We start from the raw sequence: 20736 nt of genomic DNA, 5'->3' as shown, positions 1-20736 counted from the left end.
TCCTTTTAGTATTGTTAGATACTAGATGATGATCCGCGCGCAAGCAGGGGGTGAGTTTTTATAATAATGTTTGTTCATTAAATGGTTTTAACATTTTGCAACACTACAATCTTTATCGATTATAAAATGTAAAATACAAATGTTGGTCTCTTAATTAAATATATCATTGTTGTTGAAGAGTTAACATATTACATCTCATTTTAAGTATTTTTAAGATTTCATATGCACAAAATAAAATTAAGGTTTGCGGCTGACACAAATCACCAAAACCAAATAGACAACATCGATTGTAAGATGAAGAAAGGGGATTAGGTTTTTTGCTCTCGATTTATTTACTATTGACTCTCCATAAGTGATTTCATTTTCTACCTCTATAAAATTGTACTTTCGTTCTTGTCTTTGTTTCATTGATATGGTTTAGTTTTTTTTTTTTAACATTTTATAAACTCGGTGAATAACATAAGTGTCAATTTAAAAAGATGAACATCTTTAAAAATTAGTTCAACTTCAGATACATATCTAAGAATCAAATTTTTGAAAAACATCACCGGCAAAATATATTAACAGGTTAGTGTTCGAATCTAATATATCAAGTTGTTATAAAATATAAGTGCAGACTCAATATAAATGTCTGTCTAGTATATATTCACCAGTTCGGTCTAAAAATCATCTAATTTTAGAACAACAAAATATATTACTTATTTTATTAGCCTACACTTTTGAAGTTTAGTTACTTAAGAGTATACATATAAAAATATGTAAATTACTTTACCATTCTAGTATATGTAAACTATTTATAAACTACGAACTGTTTGATTTATTAAATGATAAACCAGAAAACTTATAATAAATAGTTCAAATATCTCATTCTTACAATTATAATTGCTAGATATGGTATTAGGGAGAAACAATATTAGACGAATGATCAAATCTCTCATTCTTCAAACAAACTCAAAAGAAGGTGATTGGAATCTTGTCATGATATTTCATTAAAGAAATTTTAGAAATAAAAATCACGACTAAATTATTTAATCTGAATGAAATAATATATATAGTGATTCCAATATTAAAACTCACTTCGATTTGAAGAAGTGTGTTTTTGTGATTGTCAGGATCAAATAAGATATCAGAAACCACTTATTTAAAGAATAATTTGTATACATAAAAGTATATACATTAGAGTAAATCAAAACAAATACCTTTTGTTAATTTACAATCACAGTTTTAGTAAATAAATCAAAATAATCATTTTATTTACTTTATATGGTATAAATTAAATTTTATTGATATTGACATAGATATATAGTATATTTTAATATAAATACTTATTATTGACACTTCATACTCATATGATTTTTAACATTTATATATTTTCTGTAACAAAAATTTAAATCGTTAATCACAAAACTTTTAATTTACGATTTTTCAATATAGATTTCAAATTAAAATATTAAGATCTAAATTATTTTTCACTGTACATTTTGAAATTAACATATTTATATATTTTATATAGTATATAATTTATTTCAATATATATATATATATAATATGAATATATATTAATGAGTCTTCATATTCATAGGATTTATTAGGGTTGGAAATTTTATCCGATACCCGAACCCGTATCTGAATCTGATCCGAAAATCTAAATCGAAGTAGAAAAATACCAAAACGGTTATTGAATTCTGAGAGATTTGATATCCGAATCCAAACGAATAATATCCGAACAGGTAATATCTGAACCAAAATGGTTATCCGAAGATAACCAAACATAAGTATACTTAACATTATATTTTCTCAAAATTACATAATATACATATAATTATGGACACAATCATTTGCTACTCACTTAAAATACATATCAAGCTCTTATTTCTTGCATTAATAAAAGTTGCATCTAAAATTTCAAAACAATAATTAAATTAGTGTTTTTCCATAATGTTTTACCTTCAAACCTATTAATAGTTTAATCTTTTAAAAAGTAGAAAACCAGTTAAGTTAACAATATATTTAAATACAAAAACTTAAACAATGAATAATTTTTTTTTCTTCAAAATTTAAATATCCGAGCCCGACCCAAAATATCTGAACCCAAACCCGACCCGAAGTGTAGAAATACCCGAACGGGTTCTATACCTTTATACTAAAATACCCAAAAATTCTAAATACCTGATACGAACTTGAACGTGTATCCGAATGCCCACTCCTACAATATATGATAATTTGTATCTTTCTTAAAAAAGAAGTTAAACCATTGATCATAAAAAATTTAATGTGGGACTTTTACCATTTTTAGTAATTTATATTCTTTTTTTTTAATTTCAAAAAATATAGCATATAAGAAAAAATCTAATTTTTTTATTATATGCTTAATGTGATTGTTTAATATTTTTTAATATAATATAAAATTAAACAAAAAAGAGAGAAGATACAAAAGTTGTTATCAAATATGTATTATTCACAATCATTAATTGTCATATATATGTTAATCATATTAGGTAACTCCGTAGCTTTTATTTAAGGAAATAAAAATATTCTTTTGTACACTACTAATTAATTTGATAGTTAGTTTAATAAAAAACATAGTATATGCTTATATGGACCAACATATTTTTCTAAGAATTCTAAGAATTATCTTCGTGATGACTGCACGCGCCTACAAAAATATGTTGTAATGCTCTGGGATTAATATATAGGGGATTAACAGCTTAGGAAAAAAGACATTCGGTTACTCAGTCTGAATCAGTTTAGGAACTTCGGTTTTCTTTTTCAGATCTTAGAACTAGATTATAATCATATCAAATTATCTATATATAAAGTTAGTTTTTTTCCTTCTTCTGACAAGTGGCAAGGGGCTTTTTCGAAACGTGTCATCCATGTATTTTGTTTACATTTTAGGTCCTTCTTTTACATTATTGCAATTCGGCCAAGTATATTCTAATCGTGAACTATCTAATCATTTTCACACCAACTATTATCGTATGAAGTTTGATAATATGTTTTATTGCTCACTAAAATTCAAGATGACTAAAGAAATAAATAAAATAATAGAAATATATTTTACATATTTAATTTATTCACAACTAAACATAACATAAATTTTTATTATTTTATTATTTTTTTACCATTTTCTATTATTTAATTTTATAAATTATATATTTATTTAACTATTAAAAATATAAAATGACCAAACTAATAAGAAGAAATTAGAGTGCAATACATAATCTGAACAACATCACTCAGCTCAAGCTCTTGTGGAGGCTGATCTCAAATAAGTCCTCTCTCTGGGTAAAATGGATTAACTCAAGCATTCTCAAGAATGAGTCAATCTGGTCTGTAAAGGAGAATGATCAAAAAGGTTCATGGATGTGGCGCAAAATTTTAAAAATCCGACCTCTTGCTCTGCAATTTTGTAAAGTTGAGGTTAATAACAGGAAGTCGACCTCTTTCTGGTATGATCAGTGGTCTTCTGGGGGTTGCTTGATGGAATCCATAGGTCCACGGGGTCAGATTGACATGGGAATCGGACAGCATGATACTATCCAGACAGCTCGGACAAAAAGAAGAAGAAGAACTCATCGACAAGATCGTCTTCTCACTATTGAACACCAGCTTTGCTCTTTGAATCAATCTGCTGCAGAGGACGTGGTTCTTTGGAGAGGGAAACAGGATGTGTATAAACCTCAGTTCAGTAATCGGGATACGTGGAACCATGTAAGAACCACAGGTGAAAAGGTTTCTTGGCACAAAGGAATTTGGTTTGGTCATGCCACTCCAAAATTCAGATTTTGCACTTGGCTTGCTATACGCAACCGACTTACCACAGGAGACCGGATGATTTCTTGGAACACAAGTATTGATGGTAACTGTGTGCTATGTAATCAACATTTGGAGACTCGAAATCACCTTTTCTTTGAGTGTAGTTACACTTCACTCTTATGGCATAAGTTGATGAGTGGGATCATGGGGAATAGCTATACGGAGGAGTGGAGTGCCATTCTGGCTTTTATGTCTCAGCTAAAGCTCTCGCGGGTTGAGAGTTTCCTAGCTCGTTACGTTTTCCACTCGGTAGTGTACGTGATTTGGCGAGAGAGAAATTCAAAAAATCATGGGGAGAATCCTCGGCCTCTGGAGAACCTCTTCAGAACAATAGACAAGATGATCAATAACAGAGTTATGTCTCTAAGGACTCAAGAAAAGAGACTGGAGAGAGCCTTTCAAGTCTGAATTGCATATGTAGGAACTTAAGCTCTTTTTTTTCATCGGTTTGAAAAAGTAAAAAACAAAGTAGCAACGGCCGTAACAATGTGTATTTTCTTTTGAATCAAATTTAACATTTTATTCAAAAAAAACACTAACTCAATAAAGGTTTGAAGCTTAAAAAGGATAAACAAAGAAGACTAACCTATCTCATCTTACCATAGAATATCTTTGCTAAAACAAGAAGATTTTTAAAAAAGGTAAAAAGATAAAATATGAGATAAAACAATCCCCAGAACACAAAGGATCGCGATTAAGCACCAGCGTAATAAACCAAAAAAGCGGGTCATGAGAAGAAGATAAACAACCTGAGTGAGGAAGAATGAAAGCCAACCACCGAGAAACCATCTTAAGCTTGAGACCATAAACAATCTTCCAAGTGTACAAAGCATACACAGAAAAAGCACTATCCAAATTTGGAGTAGCAAATATGGCGAAAGGAAGAGAGCCACAAGAGACGTGATCAGCGATAAAAAGTGCAACGAGATGAGAGAACAAAGAGATAAAAAAAAGACAAAATGAAATCAAGAAACCGTGGAGCCATCCTCGAGCTATGAAAAGAGCATAGAAGTTAGATCACCAAAAACCCGTCTTGAAAACCAAGACGAGCAGAGACTATTGACGCCAAACCAACGACGAGGAAAACAACATCAACGACAACTAAACTCTGACCCAACCCAACGAGATGTAGTTTCTAATCGTAGCCAAAACCTAAGGAAAAAGAGGACCAATATTGACCGAAATAACATACAACGCCGTAAAAAAACAACCGCACAACATGGAACTAATATGCATGATCTACAACAAATACTAGATAATCTCACATAAAAAGAAGGTGAGAAAAAACAAGAGCATGAAAGTGAGTCTTATCTCAGTGATGGTGAGAAGCACTGCACATAGGAGAGATAAACGAAATACATAGATGGTGATGGCTCAAGGCCAAAAGATGAGAGAGAGTGCAAAAAACACTTAAAAGAGTAATATTCAAAAATGTGAAAAATTAAAATACAATTTTGATGTCGTTAATCTTAGAATCAACAAATGCCAAGATAAAGTTATTGAAATTCAATATGTTTTACATCAGAAACTCACTTCACCACTAACAAGTAATATTATACATACAACAACACATTATTAAAAAGACAAAAACATAATATATTAACTTATTGCCTACTACTACATAACATAATAAAACATCAAATAATAATCTTCAAAAATAAATACTGACCACGTCATCAAAAAATCATATTTAAGAACAATAAAATAATATTTCACGCGAAGCGCGGACAACCTCCTAGTAGTACATATAATTAGGTTTAAATTTTCAGAATTTTGAAATTTCCAGTTTTAGTTTAAATCTTAGCTTTTTAGATAGTTTGATTATTTTGGTTTTATTTAATAATTCGATTCAGTTTTGCATTTGATTAATTTATTAAATAAATATATATTCTATTTGGATTATATTATACAATTCGGTCTGCTTTAAATTTGTAAAATTCAGTTTGGATTCGAGTATTTTGACAAATTTTTCCCAGCCCTAGCCGAAACTCTAAAACATACTCAATTTAGAAATTCTAAATAAAAAGCAATTTACTCAAAGCAATATGAAAATAATCAAAATGGTGAAATATATAGCCAATATACAGTCTATTGAACATTTTATCTCGAAAGTTAGTGACTGAAAAACAAAATTGATGTAAAGTGACTGCGACTTTTTGATAAAAATACGACAATCATATGTAAACAATATCAAAACCTATATCACTCCCACAAAGATAAAGTTGTGTTGTTGATTTCCATCGGGGTCCATTTCTAAAAGCTGACAGCAAATACACTGCAGAAGAATTGCGATGTTCGTCTTACAAGTTCGTTCAAGTGACAATTTCTCTAACTTATTCACCAAAGCGCTAACCACTGTTCCTATCAAGAAGTTAGTTCATCTTATTAGACTAAGTCATCTCAAAGATCTTGACGTATGTACACATGAGGAGAAGTCATTACGCGTTGCACTCTTTTTTTTTAACTATGGTTTTTCCTACTGAGTTTTCCTGGAAAGCTTTTCAACGAGGCAGCATCTACGGTGTTTTGAGAAGTAATTTAGTATCATAGACATCAAGTGAAAGTGTTATGAATATTATGGTGATGTCCATATCAAAGTCCTAAATATACTTTTTCCCCACTCTAAATTAAACTTTCTTCGCAAGCTATTGTAATCCTATATAAAAAGCTCATTATACAATGAATAAGATACACCAATTCTTATTTCTCTCTTCTCTACTTTATAACATATTGAACATTTTATCTCAAAAGTTAGTGTCTGAAAAACAAAATTGATGTGACTGAGACTTTTTGATAAAAATACGACAATCATATGTAAACAATATCAAAACTATTGGTAGATGAATTTGTGTAGAGTTTGTGAATTTTAAGAATCCATTGTTATTGTTCTTGGATTTCAAAAATCTTAGTAGAATCCATTATTATTGGTTTAAGAATTTTCAAAATACATTCGAATCTCTTGTTATTCAAAAAGTTTAGTTATTATTGATTCTCTAATTCTAACTAAATCTAGTGTTATTGGGAGATGAATTCTATTCATTTTTACTCATAAGTCTCAACTTTCAAAATATCATATGTATCTATGTGATATTCAAAATTCTTGTGATAAAAATACTAAAAAACAAAACAATCATTCTTACCAAATATCTATTGCACCTTAAATCCAAATTATATGTTCAAAACTATAATTCATTACATTTATATACTTTTACATTTTTGAATATATAATTATTTTTAAAAATATTATATTTTTAATATAAATAATAATAATTACATTTACAAATCTTAATAATTTTAAAATATTTTTTAAAAAATAGTTTCAAAAAAAAATTCGAATTTCAAAAATAAAATTTGAAAAAAACAATTTTTTTAAATAGATAAATTATAAATATTATAAAAATGTTTGAATTTAAAAAATATATATTAAACAAATTTTTTATTTTTTTTTATTTTTATTACTTATACATCTATATACCGTAAGGGATAAAATAGTCTTTTATATTTTTAATGAAACTTTTTTTGGTCATTTTTTTAATACTCTTTTTGTGACAAAATCTTTTAAAATAGCTATTTAAGAAATTGTTCAATTTTGTATGTATCAGTATTTTTTTTTTAATTTGAAAGCAAAAAAAAAATCATGCTATATGATTTAGAAAATAAATATATTCTATATTTATTTTACAAAAAATGATAGAAAATAGATAATACAAATTCATGAAAATCTATATCAATCTAAAAAAGTTATAATCAAATTTCATAAGTCAATGTATATAAATTTTCATAATTTTTTTTAAATCTATCAACTCTCAAAATTGACAAACTCTACACAAATTCATCTCCCAATAACCTTCCTAAATCAGTCCGACAAAGATAAAGTTGTGTGGTTGATTTCCATCGGGGTCCATTTCTAAAAGCTGACAGCAAAACCAAGTCATAGAAAAGCATAACATATTGTTACTCAAAACCAGTTAAGAACCATAAATGTAAGAAACAGTTTACAAAGAAGAACATGTTTTGCTAATAGTATCTCAATATTTCAGATGAAAATCTCAGAAATGTGTTTTCCCTCAAAAGAGAGATAGAAATGGAGAATAAAAGATAGATTTTAACGGATAGTGCCATTGCTGATGGATGAAACCTTGCAGACACCTGCATCTGTAGTAAAGGGTATATCTTTGTAGCAAGCAACTAGGTTCTCGTTCGTGTTAAGATCCACCAAAAGTGTCTCCCATACTTTCTTCTTTGGGTTTAACACAACGTCTGGCTCGCCTTCATGCCCAGCAAATCTAACTCGTTCACCAATCGTAGCAGATTCAGGGGGCTCAACTAACTCCACCTGTAAGTTTCCAGCAAACATAGAAAAACAATTTATCTATAACATAAACGAAACTAGATGAACTATGAACAGGTCAGAGAGTCTTCTTACCTTGCTGCCGTCACTACTGGAAGCGGCAAGAACCATTGCCTGCGACATAATATCCCTCATTTTTGAGGGCTTCAAGTTGCAAAGCACACAAACCATACGGTTCTGTCCAGAAACAACAGTCATATCGATTATTGAAGCGATGCATAAAGATACTGGGAAGAAAACTAATGGATTAAGTTGATTGGTGAGATTGAATTTGAACAAACCTGCATCTCCTCAAGAGGAATATATTTGACCAGTCCACTAACAACGGTGCGAATTTCACCTCCTCCAACATCAATTTGTTCCACATACAATGAATCTGCGTTAGGATGCTTCTCAGCCTTTAGAATTTTACCGACTCGAATATCAAGTCTTGCCATTGTAATTTCAAGAGTAGCAGCCGGCTGAGGTTTGGATGTTCCCGCTCCTTTTGACGCCTTTTGCTTTTTAGCATCTAGGAGGCAAAACAGCGGTTCAGTACATAATCATCAAAGCTACTGCGGTACAAATTACTATGATGCGCTCGAGATCTCTAGTGTATATGCGAACAGCATTTTGATAATAAAAATATAGAACCTGAAAGTTTTGTTTTCTTAAGCTGCTCCGCCATATTTGCTGCTTCTACATCCCGAGCACGTCTATCAGCTTGATTTCCAGCAAACTTGTCTTTGTACTGTTGCACTTCTTCATCTTTCTGTGATCATAGATAGTATTTCACAAGATATAAATCAAATGCTACATCACGTTTAAACATACAACAAGTCCGCCTTTCCTATGGATAAAATCAAAGACAGGTATGTACCAATTCCTTGAACAATGGTTGAGGGGTGCCTATCCTGTGACCGGGAGGCAGTATCTCCCAAAGTCTACTTGCTATTCCCTCGTCGGAGAGTGAAAAATGTAGAGGCAAATTTAGCTGTTTAAATACCTACAAAAAAATGTGAAAGACAGCAGCACTAATCACGCTTGCCATTCTACTAAAATTAAATAGAAATATATGTTTCGAAGACAATCAGTCAAACTTACCTCCCGAGAAAAGGACGGCATGAAAGGTTCTAACAACTGTGCAAGAAGGTATACTAAACCAGCAGCAGTTCTTATGACAATTGCACAAGAAGGTTTATCTTCCTTGAAAAGTTTCCAAAATTGGGCTTCCTACATCAAAAAAAAAAACAATAAAGTTGGTTAGACTGTAACAGCTAATAAAGCTAATATACATTTATGAGTGTAGAATTACCTGCAAGTATGCGTTCCCTTCATTCGAGATGGCCATAGCAATTTTCAGCCCCTGCTTGAGCTTAACCTATATCAAATGAACAGTCTTTAGTAAGAACATAAACCACCAGGAACTAACTAAGATAGCCATACCAGACCAACGTCCATATAATGTTCCTCACCTTTTCCATAGCTTCAACATACTCCTTTACAAACTTTCCAACCTTTTCAGCCAGGGATTGCGTTAGAGGATGAGATTCAGCACCAGGAGCATCAGGAATGACAGACCCATAACCTTCACATCAATTAGTACATGACATAGTAAGAGGCAGGGAAAACATGAGAGCAGATATGGAAAAGTATAGGCCCTGTTTTCAAGAGTATCTAGCCAAAATCCTAGCCAGTGCTCTTTCTGTTTCTAAGAGAATTTAATTCTTTATGCTATCCAGCTACTTCATGCAATTTTTTTTTTGGAAAACAAAATTCAACATCTGACTATCCACAGTCCACTAGAGAGGTATGAAAAGATACACACATGTAAAGACACTTGAACATCAGATATGTTTTATGACCAGTTAATAATTATGTACACGCAATTTTACAGCAAGAGGAATCATGGCATTAGATCAGCACAACAGAATTATAGTATCGACTCTTGCAAGCCAGATGCATCTTATATCATTCTAGACTACGAATTTTGTTCACAGACTAACACGTGACAACAGATTGACGTCCCAGAGCTCAAATATCTCTGACTTGCACACTTACTAGCTGGTTTCAATAAAAGAATGCAGCACATCCGATATTTTCAATTGGATATGTCAATCTGAAAAGTCATCTATAGCTACCACTCACAAGGAAAACCAATACTTGAATCCGGAAAGAATTAACCAACCTGAAGGCTCAGGCTTTGCTATAAAACTCAGAACTCGATTAACGAAGTTTCCTAGGTTGTTCAGCAACTCGCCAGTCAGTTTCGCTTGCAAATCGCCCCATGTAAATAATGTGTCAGACACCTGGACGGGCCAATCCCCAGAACAAATTAGTGTTGGTGAAATCTATACGTTTATGCATGCCCATGATGAATGAGAGAAAAAAGGATGTTTCTATTTTTACGAGCAATCAGTTACCTCAGGCCTGTTGGTCAGCAAGTAGTATCTCCATACTTCGACAGGGATATTTGTATCTTTTACATCATTACCAAACACTCCAACACCTTTACTCTTGGAGAACTTTCCTGCAACCCATACACAATAAACATGTTCTCGTTTTTATGAATGCAAAAAAAAAAGCAAAGCACATCAAACTAATTCAAAATAATATCATGCATCTTAAAAAGGTTTATGGAAGCCATGGTAAAACATTAACTGACCGGTTTCGTAATTTAAATACTCAGTCACACTGATTGTCTTCATCAGTGTCCAATTTTCCCCAGTTCCAAGCTGCGTAGATGGAAACATCACCTGCATAACATGTTGGCAGTTGAAACAGTCGGATTTACAAATATAAACCTTTCTCGGAGGAGAAAACATAACAACCCTAATAACAAGGATGACAGAATTATAAAAGATAAAAAAAACATCTGAAGCATGTCTCCAAGATATCCTAGTCAATGGAAACTGAAGAACAGGCAGACATTTTTAATTCACCTTTGATTTCTTAGTTTAGAGGAAAGAACGAGAATTTGCAGTATTCAAATTTTGATATGTTATAAACTCACAGTATGAAATGGCACATTGTCTTTCCCCATAAACTGATAAAGCTCCACATTCTCAGGATTCTTCCACCACTTCTCCCATTCAGATGTGTAGCATGACGTTATTGAGACGTATCCAATAGGAGCATCAAACCAGACGTAAAAGACCTATAAACACAAACCGAATTAGAAGATGTAGTTTAATACGTTGACAGAATTGGCTAGCAGTGATGTTCTTACTTTTTCTTTATATTTCTCATGTGGAACAGGAACTCCCCACTTTAGATCCCTTGTAATACATCTCTGCCTTAGCCCTTCCTTAAGCCACGCTTTCGTCGTTTGAATAGCGTTTTGACTCCAAGATCCAGTAACAGATGTATCGTCAATATACTTTTCCAACCTATCTTTCAGCAATGGAAGCTCAATAAACAGGTGGTCTGTGTCGCGAATTCGGGGTGTGGTTCGACAGACCTGTTTGAAAGAGAAAACTTAAGCATTCAAGATAATTGTAAATGCAGACCATAGTCATGCAGTTCTTAAAGAAAGTCAAGCCAGTAATAACAGTGCAAATCTATTCTACAGCAATCTGTGAGTCATGCAAATAAGAAAGTAACAGAAAAGATGCAAGCACAGGACAAGGACAATCAGCTAGCCATTACCAGTAATATATAATATCAACATAGCCAAAAGAAATGTACTGTCACAGAGCATTATAATTATTTGTATGATAACCGTCTTCGCTTAATATCAACAATTTACCGCACGAATTTAAACATAATGGTTAATGTGTTTCAATAGAAAATACTATTTCAAAAGCATAGCCCACCTTGCACCTCGGATCTTTGAGTTCAGTAGGATTCAGGAGCTTTCCACATTTTTCGCACTGATCACCACGAGCAGAATCATAATTACATTCTGGAAACGGACAAGAGCCCTCAACAAGCCGGTCAGCTAAGAACTTCTGGCATGTATCGCAGTAAAGCTGTAGATAAAAACGGCCACAAAGACTTGTTAAAACCCCACTAACTCAGTGGTGTAGATCATTCTACTTATGAAACATATAAGAATGCCCTTGCGAAATGCGATCAAATAACAGGCATTTGAGCAGAGAACTATTCACCTGCTGCATGGTGTTCTCTGAAAGGAAGTTGTTTTCAAACAATTTTTTGAAAATTGCTTGGCACACTTCTGTCTGTTCTGGAGTTGAAGTTCTCCCAAACTTGTCAAAACTTATATCAAACCAGTCATAAACTTCTTTATGAATGGCATGGTACCTAAAAAGCACATACAAAATCAATGAAAAGACTGTGTTTCATAGATGATACAGTGCAAAAATAAGGATGCATTACTTGTCACAGATCTCCTTGGGGGTGCAGTTCTCCTCAAGAGCTTTGGTCTCAGTTGCAGTACCGTATTCATCGGTTCCACAGATATATATCGCATTATAGCCACGGAGACGGCAGTATCTTGCGTACACATCAGCACTCAGAACACCTGCACACACAAAAAAAAGAATCAGTATAGCCCTAAACTGACTCACATTATCTACTCGTCCAAACAAAATTTGGCTATTCCAAATATATCAACCAATGCAAAATCAGATTCCAAAAGCTTAAAACTAATCTCTGCATCTGACCTAAACAAATTTGGCAGGGGCTTTATCTAAGTCCTTAAACGAAACGCACACACGAATACAAGCAATCAGATAAGGAGACGAGATAGGATTCAATTTACATCCAATGATGTTTCCGAGATGGGGGACGTTGTTGACGTAAGGCAAGGCACTGGTGATTAGTATGTTTCTCTTCCCCGGAATCGGCAGCTTGGGGCAGCTTTCTCCGTCTTCCATGACGACCACAAGCTTTTCTCGAAGAATCGGAGAGAGAGAGAGAGACGATATCAGAGTGGCTTCCGGCTAACAATGAGAAGAGAGAGCTCTAAAACCTAGTTAACTTATTTATGGGGAACATAAAGATCCCGGTTTAACTTCATACCGGATCCAAATTTGATCAAACCCGGTTATTGGTCTTACTCGTTTTGAATAACCCAGAATCCCATACGTCTATCCTACTCATTTATTCTCGTATATATTATTAGGTATAGATGCTGTGCATAATTATTTAAAAAGAGATACTAAGCATAATTATTTATTCTTAGTAAAATTAAATATAATATATTAGAGAAAGGTGAAATTTAGCTTATTCTTTTTTCATTAGAGAAATGTAAAATCTGTCCAAAATGATCAATAGTTCAAAAGTCCTATTGTGACAAATAAAAGTTAAAAGTGTTTTTTTTTTCAATTCTCTTTTAATTATATTACTTTAACAATACATCACATCATTAGTTATATTACCATAATAACAATATACGGATTTTTATTTATTAGTTAATCAATATTAACTTTGTGCCAGTTATAAATAAAAAATGTAAAATAATTGAGTTTTGCATATGATTAAATGTTCGGTTTAGTTTGTTGTAGTAAATTTTTTTTTTAATTTTAGTTTCAATCGGTAAAATATTACGTAGCCAAAAACATAATTCAAATACATGTTTTTGTGAATAAAATAATAACTTAAATCAAAATTATAAAAATATATTACATTTATTGTCACTTAATTTTTCACACTATATAATTATGAGTATTTAGGCGCTATACACACCGAAAATTTAGAAATTAGGAGACTACCGCCTGCACTGTTACACTTTTCTTAATGCCGAAATACCCCTACACACTCGCAACTTCCATATCATGTACTTGTAGATTTTTTGTCAGAACCTATGACCTAAGTAGCCAACCTACATCAGATGCGTTGGACTTCACCAGTCTCATAATTACAAACATGGCAGAGGAAAAGGAAAAAATTACGTTTATCAATAGTGAACTGTTTAAAGTCTTTCTTACATCTCTCCCCTCCCTTCGTTTTCCCGTCACTAATATAAAATATCTCCTAACATACAGAGAAAAGTCGTAAAAATTCCCAAATATGGAAAACCTAAGACTTCCAGAGCGGATGTTTGCTTATGGTGAAGAACCCAACAGCGAGCGGGTGAACACATACCACAAACCCAAGAGAATCGAAACCATACTCGATGCTCTAGATCCATAAGAGGTCGACTTTTTGCGGAATTCGACTTTTGGGAAGATTATATCGCTAGCAGAGAACCCTTCGTTTTCCGGTAGTTTTGGCCAGTTCGTCATCGTCCGGATTCTCCGCGTGAAGAAAAAATACGAGATTTGGTTCCTCTTCGCCGGGAAACCTGTAAGGATGTCACTTCATGAGTTTGCTCGTGTCACCGGACTCAACTGCAAAAAGATTCCTCCTAAAAACAACAAGAGGAAAAAGAAGAATCCGATAAAGGAGAAACTTTACTGGGAAGAGCTATTTGGATCACTCAAATTCTGTCTCGTAGATCTAGCAATAGAGATGCTCAAAAAAGAGCAGTGAAGAACCGCATGACCCGATTGAAATACACATGCCTTGCCTTTACCTCGTGTGTGCTTCTGCCGACGTCTCATTACCCCCGGATCATTCCAGAGCATGTTGAAATGATACGAGACTTGGAAGAATTTCTAGCTTTCCCTTGGGGTAGAGTCGCCTTCGAGATGTTAGTAACTGGGATCAAGAAGAAAGACGAGATTATACTTTCGCAGACTAACATTGCGTTACCCGGGTTTGTCGATGCTATTCAGCTTGTGTTCATGGAGGCGGTGCCGCAGATAAAAGAGGTGGTTCCTCAGCCGGAAAATGTAGTGGTGATAGAGTCAGATTCTGAATCAGACACTGAAGGTGGTGACTCGCAAGCTGAGGTGGAAGAAGACGAAGTTGTCGTAAGACCTGGCACACCTCCAGCAGCAGTCCGCTATTACGTGAATCCAGCACATGTCAAATCGTTGGACGAAGATGAAAAGGTCAGTCTCCGGGCAATTAACAACTATTAGTTTTATTAGCAGGCACTAATAAGTAGTATCCTCAGTACATTTTGAAGGTAGATTGGTCGCGTAATCCAAATTTATGGCGTTGTGATATCGTTTGGTTGCTTAGTTAGGTGTCATTTTTTTTGGTGTTACGTAAAGAGGATTGGAAAGAACTGTCGATATATTATTTGTTAACGGTCATGTCAGGTAATCAATATGCTAGTACCATGGTATAGTCGCTATGTCTTTTGTTAGCTGGTAGTTTCAGTTTACTACAATGCTCGTTAACTCGCAAGGAAATCAATAGCGGTTAACTATATGATTAGAGGGTAATTGTCCAGTCAAAATATATGTTAGCTTGTTGTAAACAGTCATTGTGATCCCCACTACTGTTTGGTAACCTTTATGATTTGCAGCACATAATATTTGCCTGTTTATGTTAGCAGACACAGGTGATATCCTTGTTCGAAGATACAGCACACTACCCCGATGACCTTACGTGGGAAGACGAGGCTGTTGACGTCGCGGTGGATGAACTTGTCCGTCTAACCAAAGAAGGCTACACGTTTAAGAACACAATGTTTGTTGGAGGCCTAACTGCAGTTGAACTGGTCCATATGAGAGCAGAGAGAAAACAAAAAGACAAAGAGACAAGAGAGAGAAAGGAATGAGAGAACCTGCCGGATTCTCCTGATACCGAAGCCAGCGAACCTGGTGATCAAAACCAAATGGCCAGAGACGTTGCGAATCTTCTAAAGCCTCTCATCAATGACTCAGTTTCAAATGAAAGTGAAAGATTGGAAGTGAAGCTGGCAGCAGTCATCAAAGATGAAGTTCAGAAGATGCAAGGAGCTGTAATCCAGAGTATTATCGATCTCATGGGCAAATCGATTTCTGCCAACAAGGGGGTGGGGGGGAAGACAACCCATGTGTTCCACGAGAGAGCCGGCCAATTCCATCTGCTCCTACTAACAATGCCACAAGGGAAGAGGCCAAAGACACTTCGACCGAGAATGACACGACAGATGAGATCACAAATACGGAGCCGTCTAATACCACAAAAATTACCGCACATATAGTTGATGAAACCAATGCTGACACTATCATCAACGACGTTGTATTGGATGTGCAGTCGCTCGGAAACTCAAAAGAGGTGGATGACACTAACCTCATACAGCAGCAGAAGGTTCAAACACCCCCACACGCCCAACCTACAGCTAACGAGGAAGAGTGTTCTGAAGACGATGAGGTATGATCTCTAATAATTGACTTGAATGAAAATGTCAACAATAGCGTCTAACATTCCCAGTAACCGTTAATCTTAGTGATTCCAATTACAATTGTCAGATCGAATTCCTTTTATCTCTGATCGAAATTCCGACATTCTCACTCGGACTATCGCAGGAGGACGTTGGGCCACTAAACAACGCACAGCCTCCGATGACCAGAGAAGGAATTTGCGAGACCCGAAAGAGCAAAAGAACCCGGACCCTTCCTCCTATATTCAACGATTACCAATACGACCCTAAGATCAAATCGTTCAGGACAGAGGAGAACGCATATCCTCAGGATAATAATGTCGAAGAAGTTTACCTCTCTATGAGAGACAGCGCAGGGCAGAACAAGTAAGTACCAGCCTCGTCTGAGTTTCCAACATTGTGCAGTATCAGGTACCTTGCTCAGAATGAAACTAACCTGATTCTTAACAATTACACAAACATGTTTAATAGGGTATTCACTGTTGGCAATGGAGTATCCTTGAGCACAGAAGAACTTGACTGCATCGTGGACCTTTCACAGCAGATGCCCCCGAAGGTACTGTATTGTGACCATCTCCCTAATGTAAAAGCTAACTAATTAGATAACGCCTAACAAAATATGTGGCTTGCTGCTTTTTGTAAACCGCAGGTAATGGATGTCCTTATACAGTACATATCACTTGATCGTTCACGAAAGATGACACTAACATCCACCCCAAAGATCGCATTCTATGACACCAACTTCCCAAGATCCCTCATGCATCATTATGGCAAGCTTACTAAAACCGCTGTGAAGGACAGGTGCATAATCAAATATGATAACTCTGTTCTCCAACTCTTCAGAGTTGATCATAAGGGAGAAGACACATACGACATGATCTACTTCCCATTCTACATTGCATTAATTGGAAACTCAATCCACGTCCTCAACTGCAACTGTGGTTTTCGATCTGAGAGCCAGATTTAAAAAAGACATCAACCCAATCACCATCGTTGTTCCCCACATCCTCAACTATACCATGGGCCAGCAATCCAACAACGGAAGGAAACCCTTTGTTATAACTAGGCCTAAAGAGATCCCACAGAACAATAACCTCACTGAGTCTGCAATCATGACAGTTCTACTCATACAGGCCCACGCGTTGAATGGTATTGATGGTTCCCAAGAGGTCAAAGAAGCTCATCTGGCTGCGGCTGCAAAGCATTTGGCTGTACTTATCTACCGTGACATCAACCCAGCTTAATGTTGTTTCACTATCGTCTGTATGGTCTTAATTGGTCTTCCAAAACATCTACTATCTTCACAAACTCTTCTCGTTATGCACGTTGCTTATCTTTAACCAAACAATTTGGCATGTAATAATATTAGGTACTTGCACTTTTTATCATTATCCACTACTTATATCAAATGCTTACTACACAATAACGTAAATGGTTATAATTTTTATTAACGGTCACATAGTAGTGTTAGAAGACGTCATGTTCGGTTTCAAGTCTTAGTTGTGTCTACTATAAGTGCTAGAAGACGTCATGTTCGGTTTCATGCTCGGTTTCAAGTCTTACTTATGTCTATGCCTTTCGAAGCTTATTATGCAATTCTACCTAAACTCAGTTGATGGTTTATACAAGATTATAAGGTAACTGCTTCCTTAACAGTTAACATTACCAATTTTCCAAGTTCTTGTTGTAATACAGATTTGTTTCCTTAACAGTTAACTCCACCACATGTAACAGAACTAAATAGGCGAAAAAGAAGCTCTTAAACACACTTTCGGTTGGAGTCTTATTCTTCGAATAGGAAGGTTTATACTTTTCCATTACTTATATCAACTGCTTACTACACAATAACGTAAGCGGTACAATATTTATTAACCGTTACATAGTAGTGTTAAAAGTCGTCATGATCGGTTTCAAGTCTTAGCTGTGTCTACATAGAAGTCCTAGAAGACGTCATGTTCGGTTTCATGCTCGGTTTCATGTCTTACTTGTGTCTATGGATGCTTTCCAAGTTTATTATGCAATTCTACCTAAACTCAGTGGATGGTTTATAAAAGATTATAAGTTAACTGCTTCCTTAACAGTTAACCCTACCCATTTTCCAAGTTCTTGTTGTAATACAGATTTGTTTCCTTAACAATTAAATCCACCACATCTTAAACACACTTTGGGTTGGAGTCTTATTCTTCGAAAAAGAAGTTTTATACTCTTCCGAAGTGGATAATATTCTAGTTTTGTATTTGATGAAGTGTAAGCAGAAAGCTAAGGGATTATATCATACTCGTGTACATTCTTTGATGTTTGTATAGTTTGCACAGATCACCATCAAAAGTACAAACGAGATGCAAATTAATTATAGTTTACACATTAAAGTTAAAAGTTTCTTAACCAACATTGCATAACGAAGAATCTTTACCCTTAAAAGTTACACTAATATAGTCGCTGCTAAGGCTATTCACTTGTCTGTTTATGTAACGCTTTATTTACGGGTGCGGTGCAATGGAGTTATCTTATCTGGATTACTTCTTTTACTTACGAAGAAGCAGTTACACAAACAACAAGATATTATATAACATAGTTTTTCATTCATGAAGGGGTCATACATCCATTATTCGAGATCCCAAACTACATATTTTACACAAAAAACATTTGAGAATCTCATGGGGAACAACTTATATTATACATAGATATTTTTGGCCCCTCCACATCTGACCTATAGCGAAACACTTCACTACACTGACCCCTTACTAACCGCCACCATCTTATATAGGCATCTTGCAAGTGGCTCGGTTGTGATCCGTTCCACCACATCTGCGACAAGTTCTGACTTTGCGACCCAAGCCACCACCCCTTGTGAACTGATCAAAACCAATACAAAGTTAACTACTTACCAATAACAGATCAATTAGCAGGTAACTAGATATATTAACAGATACGTTGTAAGTAGTAACAACAACGTACCTTGAATTCACCCTTTGACAGGATCCTTGATTTCTTGGGCCTTCTGGGGGGATGCCTGGTCTTTGGAGGTGCTAACTGCAGTGAACCAAGTGTATCTGGCTCGGGTGCATGAGCCTTGTAGCTGCCTTTTGGGTTGATGCTCATTGAGTACCTCGCTGCGCAAATGTTTCTCGTGTACTTCTCACCAACAAGAGAATCCACCCTTCTATTCGAATGTATTGCAGCAGCACTAGCATGGACACAAGGAATTAGGAGCATATCGAACTCCAGACAGCTGCAATTCTTTTGCTCCAAGTTAACTATAAAGGTTACGCAGTCCATCCCCTTCACCTCGTACTCAGCTTTGTTAATGTGACGGACCACAAAACCAGTCGAAACATCAAAATTTTTGAAGATAAGCTCCTCAACCTTTGGAGTAACAAGACCACCACAACTGGCCGCAGCCTCACGTCTGCCAGAGAACCAACCCATAAGCATTGACTGTATGTGCGACAATTGGATACTCGCGTGCTTCAGAAAGAGCTGGATTGAGCGACTCGGCAACATTGCTAGTCATGACATTATAGCGCATTCCGTGTGAGTGCGACCTGGTCCAGTGCTCGAAGCCCACCCTTGTTAGATAATCAGCACAACCAAGATCAACCATCTTGATTTTGTGGAAGTAGGTGTAAAAGTCACAAACACGAAAAACCCTTGCCGCTTTAGACACTAGGTAGGCTAAGTGTTTCTTCTTAAACATGGTCACGATGTTTCTCTAGAGATGCAGCAGACAAGCACAGTGTTTTGACTTCGGATACATCTACAAGTAACAACAATATTTTATCATTAGCAAGTAACACTTGACATAGCAGTTAATGAAACTTGTTATATGCTAAGAAATTACATTTTTCAAAACATAATGTTATCGACCTAACCTTACGCAATCCTGCATAGATGGACTGATCGATGTATGTCGGTGTTCGTCTCCATCCTCAACCACATCTAATAGTTTACTGAAGAACCAGGTCCAAGCTTGATCATTCTCTCCATCAACGACTGCAAATGCGAGGGGGAAGATTTGGTAATTGGCGTTTTGAGCACTGGCAGTTAGCAAGCAACCGACGTACTTCCCTTTTAGGTGGGTTCCATCGATGACCACAACTTTCCTCATATAACCATAACCCTTCACGGAGGCTGCGAAAGCGAGGAACATGTATTTGAAACGCTCAACCCCTGTGCCATCATTGACTGTCTCTACTGCAACCACAGTCCCAGGTTTTGTGTAACACAACTGCTCCAAGTAAGAAGGTAACTCCTTGTACGCATCGGTTGTGTTGCCTAACCCGCTCTCGATGGCGATTTCTCTGGATTTCCATGCTTTCCAGTATGTGATTGGGACCTGATGGTCGGTGCGCATGAACTCACGCAGCGTTCCTGGTTTTGGTCCATGACCCACCCCGGAAAACTTGCTCCTCACCATTTCACC

At 35.3% G+C, this 20736-nt stretch overlaps 2 protein-coding genes across 2 annotated transcripts; both read right to left on the bottom strand.

Annotated features, from left to right (window-relative positions):
• Nucleotides 1–7750: 7750 nt before the first annotated feature.
• LOC106430122 (methionine--tRNA ligase, cytoplasmic) lies at nucleotides 7751–13094 on the bottom strand. Its single transcript, XM_013870901.3, has 17 exons — nucleotides 12873–13094; nucleotides 12488–12632; nucleotides 12259–12412; nucleotides 11965–12120; nucleotides 11379–11609; nucleotides 11163–11306; nucleotides 10815–10905; nucleotides 10573–10679; nucleotides 10338–10458; nucleotides 9625–9737; nucleotides 9465–9530; nucleotides 9254–9382; nucleotides 9030–9155; nucleotides 8804–8921; nucleotides 8452–8681; nucleotides 8246–8347; nucleotides 7751–8155 (listed from the first exon to the last, which is right to left on the bottom strand). The coding sequence occupies exons 1-17, from the start codon at nucleotides 12985–12987 to the stop codon at nucleotides 7925–7927; spliced, it is 2379 nt and encodes a 792-aa protein (XP_013726355.2). The 5' UTR covers nucleotides 12988–13094; the 3' UTR covers nucleotides 7751–7924.
• A 5978-nt stretch (nucleotides 13095–19072) lies between these two features.
• LOC125608139 lies at nucleotides 19073–20010 on the bottom strand. Its single transcript, XM_048778085.1, has 3 exons — nucleotides 19775–20010; nucleotides 19272–19722; nucleotides 19073–19168 (listed from the first exon to the last, which is right to left on the bottom strand). Exons 1-3 carry the CDS (start codon nucleotides 20008–20010, stop codon nucleotides 19073–19075), a joined length of 783 nt encoding a protein of 260 aa, XP_048634042.1.
• Nucleotides 20011–20736: the final 726 nt, after the last annotated feature.

This window comes from Brassica napus, chromosome A4 (assembly GCF_020379485.1).
Source record: "Brassica napus cultivar Da-Ae chromosome A4, Da-Ae, whole genome shotgun sequence".
NCBI classification, from domain to species: Eukaryota; Viridiplantae; Streptophyta; class Magnoliopsida; order Brassicales; family Brassicaceae; genus Brassica; species Brassica napus.
Note: the sequence above shows the minus strand (reverse complement) of the source record. Positions and strands in the feature narration are given on the sequence as shown.